Source organism: Anoplopoma fimbria, chromosome 8, assembly GCF_027596085.1.
Source record: "Anoplopoma fimbria isolate UVic2021 breed Golden Eagle Sablefish chromosome 8, Afim_UVic_2022, whole genome shotgun sequence".
NCBI classification, from domain to species: Eukaryota; Metazoa; Chordata; class Actinopteri; order Perciformes; family Anoplopomatidae; genus Anoplopoma; species Anoplopoma fimbria.
Window position 1 is genome coordinate 28,989,669 of NC_072456.1, and position 15,000 is coordinate 29,004,668.

The 15,000-nt window shown below is 45.0% G+C and overlaps 1 protein-coding gene across 1 annotated transcript in view; it reads right to left on the minus strand.

The window, feature by feature from the left end:
- Positions 1 to 5,954: 5,954 nt before the first annotated feature.
- plppr3b (phospholipid phosphatase related 3b) overlaps positions 5,955 to 15,000 on the minus strand; it is a 12,948-nt gene continuing 3,902 nt past the window's right edge. The window contains 8 exon segments of the mRNA XM_054603186.1: positions 5,955 to 6,976; positions 6,979 to 7,203; positions 7,206 to 7,554; positions 12,628 to 12,801; positions 12,996 to 13,053; positions 13,129 to 13,324; positions 13,984 to 14,110; positions 14,350 to 14,535. Of these exon segments, the coding sequence (XP_054459161.1) occupies positions 6,165 to 6,976; positions 6,979 to 7,203; positions 7,206 to 7,554; positions 12,628 to 12,801; positions 12,996 to 13,053; positions 13,129 to 13,324; positions 13,984 to 14,110; positions 14,350 to 14,535 (2,127 nt within the window). The 3' untranslated portion in view covers positions 5,955 to 6,164.

Consider the following 15,000-nt stretch of genomic DNA (forward strand, 5'->3'; position numbering starts at 1 on the left):
CCCATGTTTTATGATCCCACCTTTGTGTTCCTGTACATTCACATTCCTGAGGACAAAGACGAGCATCCAATTGTAATAAACAAGTTAAAGAAACCTTTACTTGATATTTTAGTTCTGGTCATAGTAAGTTCTTATATCTTATAATCTGTATTAAAACATCTGAGTTTATAAAGTTATGGATAGTTAACTTCATGATAGCTAACTCTGTCTGCAATTCTCTTAGTTTCCTGCCATATAACCTTATCTCAACCACAGCTCAGGACAACAGAGGGGGAGAGACGTCCCCCCCACTGCCCCTTTTCTTGTCTCTCACACAGGACACTGATGAGTGCTGAAATGTTGAGGTTAATGTTATCCATTCATTTATTATGCATATAGGTACACATACATGTATATCTACATAGCTCTGTCTGTGTCATGATAACAGTGTCTATCTATGTTGTGTAATTGTTTATTTCATTCAGTCTTTAATTGTACAGGTTTTATTCAGTGATTCAAGTCAAACTATTTGGTATCATTGTGCAGCTGAGATAGCACCGAGTTCAAATATGGAAGAGTTAAAACGACTTTTTAAGTAACTTGTATTAATTCAATAAAGTAAGGTTAAAGGAAATAATCAAGATAGCTCTTAAGATGGGAGGGGCGCAATATAACTGCCCCCCTTTCTCAAGAAGATAAAGCAAGGAGACGTCAGAGGACTCTCTCTCTTGCTTCGCTCTCTTCCACAGAATACAACTCTGGACGTTGACGCTGAAGGGTGGTCTCCTCCACCCCCCCCCCTTTGCCATCAGGCCTGGGGGGGGGGTAAGCGCTGCTCTGTCCGTCTGCAGGCTCGAAGCCCCCCAGGGACCTCTCCACAGGCTGAGAGGACCTCCAGCCGGCCTAAGAAGCGACTACCTGAAGAAGTGCCTTCCTCCACATGGTTTCTGAAATACTACAAATGTGATTGATTGACTTTGAATCCTGCACACCAGATCTCCCTCGTGGTTCTGCCGGTTCTGCCTCTTCTCTGGTATTCCGTTCCTGGTCTATCTACGGCCTCCTATGCCGTCTAATGTGCCATGCAGCTCCGACCTGCGATGCACCAACGTGCTGAAGATAAATTCCAGCAACTATAGAGAGCAACCGACTCTTAAACTGGCCAAGATGCCCTAATGACCCCTGCTGCTACAAAGGGGGGTGAAGAGACGACTCATCCTTGTGCCGAGAGAGATGAAGACGAGGAAGAACAGTTCAAGCCGAACCTCAACGAAGAAGAAAACCAGTTTCCGAAGACATCAGAGAAAGCCGAATCAACTGCCACTGAGCCAGAGATGGAAGAGTGTGATTCAACCAACTTCAATCATCCAACCAGATGCAGAGGCCTTCAGAGAACAGCCGCCATTCCATGCAGCTTTACCTCCAATCTGCCCATCAGAGCCGTCGGGTGAAACAATACCATTTCCAGATGTAAACGAGTTTGATGTTACTAGGCAAAGCAAATTTAAGTCACATTATAAAATAATCTTAGATATAAATATCTTAGACCAAAAGATCAAAATTAGATTTAACTTAAACTAATATGAAGATGCTTCACAATCTTCCCTGGTGCTTCTCGAACTCTCAGCTGCTGAACGGTGCCTAAATCATTAGAACTAAATTTAACATAAATCGTCAATCGACGAAGTTGATTAATCAGTCAATGATATGAGTCACTGATTCTACCTGGTCACATTCAATCCTTTTCATTTAGTTGTGGTTCATTATTCTGTTTACTCTTCATTCTATTGTTTAATCTTTCCCTTTGGTCTGTTTATTTTATGTTTAGTAGTTTAGTACTTTTGTTTGTCTAATAAATATTTCATTTATAAAGAACTTGATCATTTGATTTTACAGTGTGTATATGAAGCAATGGGTCAATGTACACCTTGACAAGAACTCCGTAGCAACCCTGAGATTAAGATATAATTGTTTCATATCACATTTTGAAGTTTTCCCAAACTAGTTACATATCCTGATATTAATTACTTATTATTTATTAAATCTGCTACCAGCAACCACGCTACACTGTTATCAGCCTGAATGTTTTTCTTTGAGTAAATTAACTTGAATAAGTGAATGTAAAATAAGCGTAATAATAATGTAATAAGGCTTTTGAAGGAGAATAACTTTATTTGTGACCGTCCATCATAACGAGCATGCAGCGTCCGTCAGTCTCATCGTCACAGTTTTTTCTATTTTTTATCATTTCCAGTCACAAAATGTACAGATTCAAGATTCATGGAGATCCATGTTTTTACATTCAGATGGAAACGATAACAGGACATCTGATCGGAGGTCAGAGGTCACATGCAACGACACACAGACACACCAGAAGTGACTCATCAATATTTCATATCCACAGATTTTTAGTTTCAGTTTCAGATTTGTGTCTTTAGTAAAATACTTATTTTCTAAGAGCGCTCGTTGTTTTTTTATTGAGAAAATAATCTGAGATTCTGTAATATCAATACTTTTCCTTCAAAATATTACGCCTTTTTTTCCAAATACACACTCTCAATTCACACACAAAAACACTCTGAACAGACTTACAGCCTCGACCAATCAGAGGGCAGCACACAAACAAACAAACATGCTGAGAATCACTATAGCAACCAAGCCGTCACACTAGATACAACAACACTGTGGTCCAGCTAATGTACAATCAGTGTCTGAGCTCCAACATGGCCGCCACTAAGTCTGTGTCCCTTCAAGTATCGCAGCTCGGTCAGCGCTCCTCGCTGTCTAACACCCACTGACACACGCAAAGCATTATGGGAAGAGATGACGTTGTTTGAAGAGGGAGATAGTCCACATGGGGAGGAGGCGAGATAAGTCAAACAAACACAGGAGGCCGCTACTACCGGGGAGCGTCTAGCTAAACTACCGGGGAGCGTCCAGCTAAACTAAAGGGGAGCGTCCGGCTAAACTAAAGGGGAGCGTCCAGCTAAACTAAAGGGAAGCGTCCAGCTAAACTAAAGGGGAGCGTCCAGCTAAACTACCGGGGAGCGTCCAGCTAAACTAAAGGGGAGCGTCCAGCTAAACTAAAGGGGAGCGTCTAGCTAAACTAAAGGGGAGCGTCCAGCTAAACTACCGGGGAGCGTCCAGCTAAACTAAAGGGGAGCGTCCAGCTAAACTACCAGGGAGGGGAAACTACCGGGGAGCGTCCAGCTAAACTAAAGGGGAGCGTCCAGCTAAACTACCAGGGAGCGTCCGGCTAAACTACCGGGGAGCGTCCAGCTAAACTAAAGGGGAGCGTCCAGCTAAACTACCAGGGAGCGTCCGGCTAAACTACCAGGTAGCGTCCAGCTAAACTAAAGGGGAGCGTCCAGCTAAACTACCAGGGAGCGTCCGGCTAAACTACCAGGTAGCGTCCAGCTAAACTAAAGGGGAGCGTCCAGCTAAACTACCAGGGAGTGTCCGGCTAAACTACCAGGTAGCGTCCAGCTAAACTAAAGGGGAGCGTCCAGCTAAACTACCAGGGAGCGTCCGGCTAAACTACCAGGTAAACTAAAGGGAGCCAGCTAAACTAAAGGGAAGCGTCCAGCTAAACTAAAGGGGAGCATCCAGCTAAACTAAAGGGAAGCGTCCAGCTAAACTAAAGGGGAGCGTCCAGCTAAACTAAAGGGAGCGTCCAGCTAAACTAAAGGGAGCGTCCAGCTAAACTAAAGGGGAGCCCAGCTAAACTAAAGGGGAGCTAAACTAAAGGGGAGCCCAGCTAAACTAAAGGGGAGCGTCCAGCTAAACTAAAGGGGAGCGTCCAGCTAAACTAAAGGGAAGCGTCCAGCTAAACTAAAGGGGAGCATCCAGCTAAACTAAAGGGGCGTCCAGCTAAACTAAAGGGGAGCATCCAGCTAAACTAAAGGGAAGCGTCCAGCTAAACTACCAGGTAGCGTCCAGCTAAACTAAAGGGGAGCGTCCAGCTAAACTAAAGGGAAGCGTCCAGCTAAACTAAAGGGAAGCGTCCAGCTAAACTAAAGGGGAGCATCCAGCTAAACTAAAGGGAGCGCGTCCGGCTAAACTACCAGGTAGCGTCCTAGCTAAACTAAAGGGAGCGTCTAAAGGGAGAGCGTCCAGCTAAACTAAAGGGAGCGGCTAAACTAAAGGGGAGCGTCCAGCTAAACTACCAGGGAGCGTCCGGCTAAACTAAAGGGGAGCGTCCGGCTAAACTAAAGGGGAGCGTCCAGCTAAACTACCAGGGAGCGTCCGGCTAAACTACCAGGTAGCGTCCAGCTAAACTAAAGGGAAGCGTCCAGCTAAACTAAAGGGGAGCATCCAGCTAAACTACCAGGGAGCGTCCGGCTAAACTACCGGGGAGCGTCCAGCTAAACTAAAGGGCGTCCGCGTACCAGCTAAAACTAAAGGGAAGAGCGTCCAGCTAAACTACCAGGGAGCGTCCGGCTAAACTACCGTCCAGCTAAACTACCAGGGAGCGTCCGGCTAAACTACCAGATAGCGTCCAGCTAAACTACAGGGGAGCGTCAAGTTAAACTACCACTGAGCGTCCAGCTAAACTACAGGGGAGCGTCGAGCGTCATCGTTTGAAGCGTAGCGTCACTGACGGAGCTGCGTTATTTGAATGTGGTGTGAGAATGTGCAGGTGGAGACGGTGGCTTCCACATCCTGCCAGCGAATCACGTCTTAACAGAAAGCAGTCAAAGGCCTTTCCCCTTAGAGGAGGCAGGGCCTGAGGCAGGAAGTAGGAAGTAGGAAGTAGGAGATGGACTGGTGGGCGGTGTCGGAGCAGGAAGATCTTAACTGCAGGTTCTTCAGGTTTGTTGCTTGTTTGTGCTTCTTCTCTTTGACTTCAGCTGAACTGCAGATTATTCACAGAATGAGTTGCCATGGAAACCCTCCCACTTCCTGTTCGGTGGCTCAACACTGTGGAGGCTCAACTCTCCTCCTTCAGGTAAAGTCTGTCCAGGATCAGTGAACCAGACTGAAGGGTTCTGGTCTTCAGGCAGGAAAAGGTTCTTATTTACAAACATGAGTTCTTGATGTTCACACAGGAACCTTTTATTCTACTGGAAGGTAACAGCCCAGCGCCCCCTGTGGCTGTTTGATATACTGTCAGTGAAACAGGAAGTAGGTCAAACGATGGGAGCCTCAAAGGAAACTAAACATTTTGTTATTATTTCAACTAGAAAAACTAAAAGTTTTATTCTGGTTCTCATGATGATAATGACATGACAACCTTTACTGCTACATGTGTTATTATTGGGAGGCTCAGCTGCTCATGATCCCATGATCACATGATCACATGATCACGTTTACACAATCACATGGGATCATGATCTCATGATCTCATGAATACTTCCTGGAGAACCCAGCGTCACATGTTGGTTCTGACAGCTGTTTGCTGTCGGATCAGAGGAAACTGACCAACCTCATGTTATTATTGGCAGCTCAACACATTTCCACAACAGCATCACCTCCATCCAACAGCATCACCTCCACCCAACAGCATCAACTCCATCCAACAGCATCACCTCCATCCAACAGCATCACCTCCACCCAACAGCATCACCTCCACCGAACAGCATCACCTCCATCCAACAGCATCACCTCCATCCAACATAATCACCTCCACCCAACAGCATCACCTCCATCCAACATAATCACCTCCACCCAACAGCATCATCTCCATCCAACAGCATCACCTCCATCCAACATAATCACCTCCACCCAACAGCATCACCTCCATCCAACAGCATCACCTCCATCCAACATAATCACCTCCACCCAACAGCATCACCTCAACCCAACAGCATCACCTCCATCCAACAGCATCACCTCCACCCAACAACATCACCTCCACCCATCATTATTCATGTAGGTTTGCTTGCTTTCTGTTTGAGTCCGTGAAAGGCTTTTAACACTTATTATATAATATAATATTATTATTTTATAAAGATTATTTAACTGTTGGACGAGTAAAGTTTTAAAACATGTAATACGTCTTTTGTGTTGAGAGAAAGCGGTCCAGAGTGTTGAGCTACCGAGCACCTAACCCGAGCCTCATCTCTTACAGCTCCAACCGACACATGAAGCCCAATAGATGAACAGCACCAGGGTCCACACTGTCCGGGTCGGTGCTGTTGGTGACCACTTTCAAAATAAGGCTTTTGTTTTGAAAAGGAAAAAGACTAATCCTTGAACCTTCGTCCCTGCAAACTCTTATAATAGTTCTCCTGTTCAGTCTGGTTACGAATCTCTCGATCCAACAGAACTAGTGCTGTCTTGCGTCTCATGGCCATCTCCCTGCGCTGAGCGTCTGCGGGCATCTCCACCTGTGGGTGGGGTGGGTGCGGGGTCATATCGTGGCCGACCGCGGTGCATGGCGAGGCGGATCGATGGGGCCGAAAACTGCTGCCGCGGGCGGCCGAGTCTCCTCGGTTCAGGCTGTTGAGGTCGTAGGTGTCTCGAGGGTCACCCCCATTGGATGCCCCCGCCCACTCCCACGGGGAACCGTTACCTGCGAGGGGCGGGGCTTGAAGAGGGGGTTGGGCTTGGACGACAGGATGGTGAGGGGCGTGGGCATCAACAGTGATGATACCCGACCCCTCCCGCTGCTGCTCAGAGGCGGGGCGGTAGTGCGGAGAGTCGGTGGTGGAGGAGGTGCCGGAGCAGGTGGAGGTGGTCTCAGAGGATTTCTCCCCCGAGGAGGAGGAGGGGAGGAGGCCCTGCTGCTTCGACATGGCGATGACCTGCATGAGTCGTGGCTGGGTGGTAGTCCCGCGGCCTGAGCCCTCCATGCTGGTCTTCTCTCTGATGGCGAGCCACTTGGCCCGGGTCAGGGCGCTCTTTGGGGACACCGGTGGGGGTCCAGCTTCAGGAATCTGAGGCGGTCTGGGAGTCGCCACAGCTTTGGCGCCCCCTGGAGATGTAGTGGGGTTCCGACTAGAGGCTGCCCTCCCAGAGTGCACTGCGGTCTGGTATAAGGGGACATGAGACCCCCCTCGTCTGTCCCCACAGAACCCACATCAGACCCGTCCTCGCTGACCTCCGTCTCGTCCCGGACACTCAGACCTCTCATCTCCATCGACTTCTGCTTCCACTCCGACACCAGCTGCTGCGACCGCATCGGGTCCATCGGAACCTGCACGGCCTTCAGGCGCCGCTGCACCGGCTGCACCGGCTGCACCGGCTGCACCGGTTCCTCTGGTCCCGGGTTGGCCCCCAAACCCCATTCACATTCATGCTGGCCCTGGGCAGCGTGTTACTGAAGGTCAGCATGGTCTCCTTCCCCATGGGGCTCCGAGGAGCCAGCAGCTCCACGTCCACGCTGGCCCTCTTCAGGCTCCCCATGGAGGCCTTCTCCCTCTGCAGGGGCCCCAGACCCTCCAGCCGGTCCATCGGGGCCGGAGCCGCCGCAATCTCATCGTTACTCTCCGAGGCGGAGGCCGGGCCCTTGTTGTAGACGGACTCGTGTCCTCGCTCAGTCAGTGCTCGCAGAGGGTCCTCCTTCGGCAGCGGGGGGGGAGGGGTCAGAGTGATGTCATCAGAGGACTTGAAGTTGGCGACAGCGTGAAAGGCCTGAAGAAGAAAATCATTGTTAAGTGTTTGAAGAATGAAATCAAAGACTGAACGTGGTGACCGGAGTCCTGGAACATAAATCACAATCATATTCAGAATAAAGTTCCCATTCATAATGTTCCTGTATCTTATTAAGACTCCCCCAACATAGAACCTACAGGTGTGAAACAGCTGGCTCATGTTTTAGCGAGATAGTAAACGTACTAAAAGGCTTGAGTGGATAACGTCTTGTTATGAAACCAATGCAGAGGATGCAGTGCTTTATACACGTAACATCCATTTCTAACCGGTTCTCCCCACTCAGCAACACACCCGCTGAGAAACCAGCTCTAGTTATCTATATATACATATATATACATATATATACTGTACATACATACATATACATACACACACCCGCTGAAAACCAACTCTGGTGATCGGCAGCTCCATTCTGAGAAACGTGAAGTTAGTGAAGACAGGGGCCATAGTTAACTGCATCCCCGGGGCCAGAGCAGGCGACGTAGAATCCCATTTAAAACTGCTGGCTAAGGCTAAACGTAAATACAGTACGATTGTTATTCACGTCGGCGGTAATGACACCCGATTACGTTGCTCGGAGGTCACTAAAGTTAACGTGGAATCGGTGTGTTCGTACGCAAAGACAGTTTGTATATGTAAACAATGAAAGCTCGATGAAAACCACGCAAAGACAATGTCGGACTCCGTAGTGTTCTCTGGCCCTCTCCCTAACCTGATCAATGATGAGATGTATAACCTGATCAATGATGAGATGTATAACCTGATCAATGATGAGATGTATAACCTGATCAATGATGAGATGTATAACCTGATCAATGATGAGATGTATAACCTGATCAATGATGAGATGTATAACCTGATCAATGATGAGATGTATAACCTGATCAATGATGAGATGTATAACCTGATCAATGATGAGATGTATAACCTGATCAATGATGAGATGTATAACCTGATCATGATGAGATGTATAACCATGTCATCATTCCGCCGCTGGCTGTCGAGGTGGTGTCCTGCAAACAATGTGGGCTTCGTAGACAACTAATCCATGACTTCAGACCAGGAAGCAGAAGCAGAGTCGCAGTCTTTCACACTTTTCTGCGCTTCCTTTAGAGCAGTTACCCACCCAGTTACCCACCCAGTTACCACCCAGTTACCCACCCAGTTACCCACCCAAAACCCTATAGAGACTGTGTCTGCCCCACGGCCACTTCAATTATTTAAATCAAAAGTCAACAGAAGAGGAGTTATACAAAATAACCTAATAAAAGTTAAGGCAACCAATGCAACAGTGCAACAAAACAGGACGATTAAATGTGGACTGAAGTTATATTAATACTCATATTCCTGGAGGCACAGGCCGAGGAGGTGGAGTAGCAGCCATCTTTGACTCAAGTCTATTAATAAACCCTATATAGAGGAGGAGGATATAGACTATATCTAACTATAGACCTATATCTAACTATAGACCTATATCTAACTATAGACCTATATCTAAGCTTTGACCTATATCTAACTATAGACTATATCTAACCTTAGACCTATATCTAACTATAGACTATATCTAACCTTAGACCTATATCTAACTATAGACCTAACTATAGACTATATCTAACTATAGACTATATCTAACTATAGACTATATCTAACTATAGACCTATATCTAACTATAGACCTATATCTAACCTTTGACCTATATCTAACTATAGACTATATCTAACCTTAGACCTATATCTAACTATAGACTATATCTAACTATAGACCTATATCTAACTATAGACTATATCTAACTATAGACTATATCTAACTATAGACTAATCTATATAGACTATATCTAACTATAGACTATATCTAACTATAGACCTATATCTAACTATAGACCTATATCTAACTATAGACCTATATCTAACCTTCCCTTCCTCTCTAAGATCCTTGAGAAAGCAGTAGCAAATCAGCTGTCTGACTTTCTGCATTACAATAGTTTATTTGAGGATTTTCAGTCAGGATTTAGAGTGAATCATAGCACAGAGACAGCACTGGTGAAAATGACCAATGACCTTCTAATAGCTTCAGACAAAGGACTTGTCTCTGTACTTGTATTGTTAGACCTGTTAGACGCATTCGATACCATTGACCTTAAAATCTTATTACAGAGATTGGAGCATCTAATAGGCATTAAAGGAACCGCACTCAGCTGGTTTAAGTCGTATTTCTCAGACCGATCTCAGTTTGTATATGTAAACAATGAAAGCTCGATGAAAACCAGGGTTAGTCACGGAGTTCCACAGGGGTCTGTTCTTGGACCAGTTTTATTCACCTTATATATGCTTCCTTTAGGGAATATTATCAGAAAACACTCAAACTTTCATTGTTATGCAGATGATACCCAGTTATATCTATCGATTAAGCCAGACGAAACTAACCAGTTCTCTAAACTTCAACATGTCTTAAGGACATAAAAACCTGGATGACCTGCAACTACTTGATGTTAAACTCTGAAAAAACGGAAGTTATTCTACTAGAAATCAATTATCTAAGGATATAGTTTCTCTAGCACTACCGTTAAGAACCTCAGAGTTATCTTTGACCAGGATCTGTCTTTTAACTCTTATATTAAACAGATCTCAAGGACAGCCTTTTTATCAATTACGTAACATTTCGAAAATCAGGCAAATCCTGTCTCAAAGCAGAAAAACTAGTTCATGCATTTGTTATCTCTAGACTAGATTACTGTAACTCCTTATTATCAGGCTGCTCTAATAGGTCTCTTAGATCTTTACAGTTGATCCAGAATGCTGCAGCACGTGTTCTAACAAAAACTAAGAAAAGAGATCATATTACTCCAGTATTAGCTTCTCTGCACTGGCTCCCTGTTAAATCAAGAATAGAATTTAAAATTCTTCTCCTCACCTACAAAGCTCTAACTGGCCAGGCACCGTCTTATCTTAAGGAACTTATAGTTCCATATTAGCCAACTAGAGAGCTGCGCTCCATCAATGCAGGGTTACTTGTGGTTCCTAGAGTATATAAAAGTAGGATGGGAGCCAGAACCTTCAGTTATCAGGCTCCTCTTCTGTGGAACCAGGTTCCAGTTTCAGTCTGGGGGGCAGACACACTCACTAGGGCTGGTTCAGGTTTATAGTTAGGGCTGGTTCAGGTTTATAGTTAGAGCTGGTTCAGGTTTATAGTTAGTACTGGTTCAGGTTTATAGTTAGTACTGGTTCAGGTTTATAGTTAGGACTGGTTCAGGTTTATAGTTAGGACTGGTTCAGGTTTATAGTTAGGGCTGGTTCAGGTTTATAGTTAGGACTGGTTCAGGTTTATAGTTAGGACTGGTTCAGGTCTATAGTTAGGGCTGGTTCAGGTTTATAGTTAGGACTGGTTCAGGTTTATAGTTAGGACTGGTTCAGGTTTATAGTTAGGGCTGGTTCTGGTTCTCCTTGGTCCAGCCCCTAGATATGCTGCTATATGCCTAGACAGCCGGGGGACTACCTAGGATACACTGAGCTCCTCTCTCCTCTTCTCTCCCTCCATCTTTACGTATTAATCTCTTATTTATGCACATTACTGACTTTGCTTCTTCCCCGGAGTTCTTGTGCTTTCTCGCCTCGCAGGTTCCCAGGAATCGGGGTTATATTTGGACTGTCATCGTGCCACCTGCTGAGGCCCTGCTGACACCCACTACTACTACCACTATCATTATTAGTCACATTACTATTATTATTGCCTGTACTATTACGCTTATTGACTTTGCTTGTACCCTGGAGTCTTTGTGCTTTCTCGCTTTGCAGGCTTCTATAAATCGTGGCTGTACCTGGACCGTGGTCGTGCATCCTGCTGTGAGCCGACTGACACCCACTGCTACTTCCATTATTATTATTAATCACATTACTATCCCTATTTTCATAATTATAATTCTACTGTAATAATTGCTGCTGTTATTATAAGTAGTCTTATTATATGAATCATTTATGTCATATACATTGAATGTGTTGTGTCTCTGTTATGCTGTTCATTCTGTACACATGACATCTATTGCATTCTGTCCATCCTGGAGAAGGATCCCTCCTCTGTCGTTCTCCCAGAGGTTTCTTCCTTTTCTCTCCCTGTTAAAGGGGTTTTTAGGGGAGTTTTTCCTGTGCCGATGTGAGGGAAGGACAGAGGATGTGAGGGTGTAAGGACAGAGGATGTGAGGGTCTAAGGACAGAGGATGTGAGGGTCTAAGGACAGAGGATGTGAGGGTGTAAGGACAGAGGATGTGAGGGTCTAAGGACAGAGGATGTGAGGGTGTAAGGACAGAGGAGGTGAGGGTCTAAGGACAGAGGATGTGAGGGTCTAAGGACAGAGGATGTCTCATGTGTACAGATTGTAAAGCCCTCTGAGGCAAATTTGTAATTTGTGATTCTGGGCTATACAAAATAAACTGAATTGAATTGAATAGATGGTTATATTTGGTTCTAGATGGTTATATTTGGTTCTAGATGGTTCTAGATGGTTATAGACGGTTATAGACGGTTATATTTGGTTATAGATGGTTCATATCAGAGACTTGACTACTATAACTCCCTCCTATAATAATAATATTAATAATAATGATAATAATTATTATTATCATCATTATTATTATTATCATCGTTGTTATTATCATTATTATTATCATTATTATCATTATAATACTTATTATTATTATCATTATTATTATCATTATAATACTTATTATTATTATCATTATTATTATCATTATCATTATTATCATTATTATTATCATTATCATTATTATTATTATCATTATTATTATACTTATTATTATCATTATCATTATCATTATTATTATCATTATTATTATTCAGTGTCATTGTGGAGAACAAAGTCGAAGACAGGTCAGACAGTTTTTTTAATCTTCCTCTCCATCACTCTATTAGTTTTATCCTGATGCAGTTGTCATGGCAACAGAAACACAAAGCGATTTCCATGGCAACAGCTGTTTGATCAGCAGGATTTTAAATGAATGTCTGTTTCCTTCCCAGTGAAACCTTTGAACCTGAGTCTCACCAGGTAGGCAGCGATGAAGGCTCCGATGAGGAAGCCCGCGTACACGTCGACGGGATGACTGCGATGCTGCGTGATCTGGGTCAGACCCGTCAGGGCCGCCGCGATGGCAAACGCAAACACCAGCACCGGCTTAAGGAGCTTGGTGCTGTCGGAGATGGTCGAGTTAAAATACATCTGAAAGAGAAAATAATTCAACAGTCTGACATCGTTAATTATAAATATTGAAATAAATATTTATTTATTATTTAATTCACTGAATTCATACACATGTATTTACTACTTCTCTCTCTGCTTGTACATAAATATATAAATATATATATATTTCTTTATATAAGGGTTGTTGGTTTGAACAGGTGAGTAGCACTTACAGAAACGTAAACAGCAGCAAAGGCAGACAGAGTTGCATGCTGGGAAGGGAAGGTTTTCCTGTGAGGACAGAAGAAAGAGCCGGAAGTTGAATCAATAATCAGTTATTGAACGAGACCTGAACAGGTAACTCACCTGGCGGCCGTGATGGCGTGCTGGTCGTGACCCGAGCAGATGTCTTTAGTGATGTAAGCGTTTCTGTCGCAGGAGACGCCGACCTGTGTGTAGTTCGGTTTACAGACGGTGAGGAAGAACGGAGCGTGGTAACCCGTCGACAGCTGGATGATGTCAGTGACCAGCGCCGTCGCACACAGACCGAACACATGCACACCTGTGGAGAGACAGACAGGTGTGAGGACCATAGAGAGATAGACAGGTGTGAGGACCATAGAGAGACAGACAGGTGTGAGGACCATAGAGAGATAGACAGGTGTGAGGACTGCAGAGAGAAAGACAGGTGTGAGGACCATAGAGAGATAGACAGGTGTGAGGACCATAGAGAGATAGACAGGTGTGAGGACCATAGAGAGATAGACAGGTGTGAGGACCATAGAGAGATAGACAGGTGTGAGGACCATAGAGAGACAGACAGGTGTGAGGACCATAGAGAGATAGACAGGTGTGAGGACCATAGAGAGACAGACAGGTGTGAGGACCATAGAGAGATAGACAGGTGTGAGGACCATAGAGAGATAGACAGGTGTGAGGACCATAGAGAGACAGACAGGTGTGAGGACCATAGAGAGATAGACAGGTGTGAGGACCATAGAGAGATAGACAGGTGTGAGGACCATAGAGAGATAGACAGGTGTGAGGACCATAGAGAGACAGACAGGTGTGAGGACCATAGAGAGATAGACAGGTGTGAGGACCATAGAGAGATAGACAGGTGTGAGGACCATAGAGAGACAGACAGGTGTGAGGACCATAGAGAGATAGACAGGTGTGAGGACTGCAGAGAGAAAGACAGGTGTAGTCGTGGTGTCGTACCTACGAAGCGCACCGTTCTCCTCAGGAAGGAGTTGAAGTTGCAGCCTCCTGCGTTGATGCTTCCTTCAGGACGACGGAGCTTCAGTCTGGACTGCAGGCAGTAGATGAGACCTTCAACCAGCATGATCTGGTACATAAAACAAACACACCCTCAGTACCTTCAACCAGCATGATCTGGTACATAAACCTGTCTATGTGTGTGTGTGTGTGTGTGTGTGTGTGTGTGTGTGTGTGTGTGTGTGTGTGTGTGTGTGTGTGTGTGTGTGTATGTGTGTGTGTGTGCATGTATATATGTGTGTGTGTGTGCATGTGTATATGTGTGTGTGTATGTGTGTGTGCATGTGTATGTGTGTGTGTGTGTGTTACCGAGGCAGCCGGTCCGGCGAAGGCGAGGCTCAGCAGCATCAGCAGAGGGATCAGCTCGTCTCCTCCGTCGACGTACGGCATGCTGAGCTCGCGGTCGTGGCAGCGGAACGCCACCTGAGCCGGCTGCACCACATCAGTGAGCTCCAGGAAGTACAGAGACACCATAGAAGAAGCCACGATGGGCAGCTGCAACAACACACATTACATTACATTACATTACAGTACAGTACATTACATTACAGTCATTTAGCAGGGGGGCGTGTAGGGCTTGACCAAGGCCTGGAGATATATGTGTATACAGCAGGTAAAATAAATATTGAACACATCACCATTTTTCTCAGTAAATATATTTCTAAAGGTGCTATTGACATGAAATGTTCACCAGATGTCGGTAACAACCCAAGTAATCCATACATACAAAGAAAACCAAACAAATACGTTCAGAAATTAAGTTATGTGTAATACAATGGAATGACACAGGGAAAAAGTATTGAACACGCTGACTGAAATGTATTCAATACGGTTCCGTGGGCCTCTTCTATGAACTCTGATCTTCAGTTCTTTCCATAGAGTTTCTATTGGATTCAGGTCAGGTGATTGGCTGGGCCATTCTAGCAGCTTTATTTTCTTTCTCTGAAACCAATGGAGAGT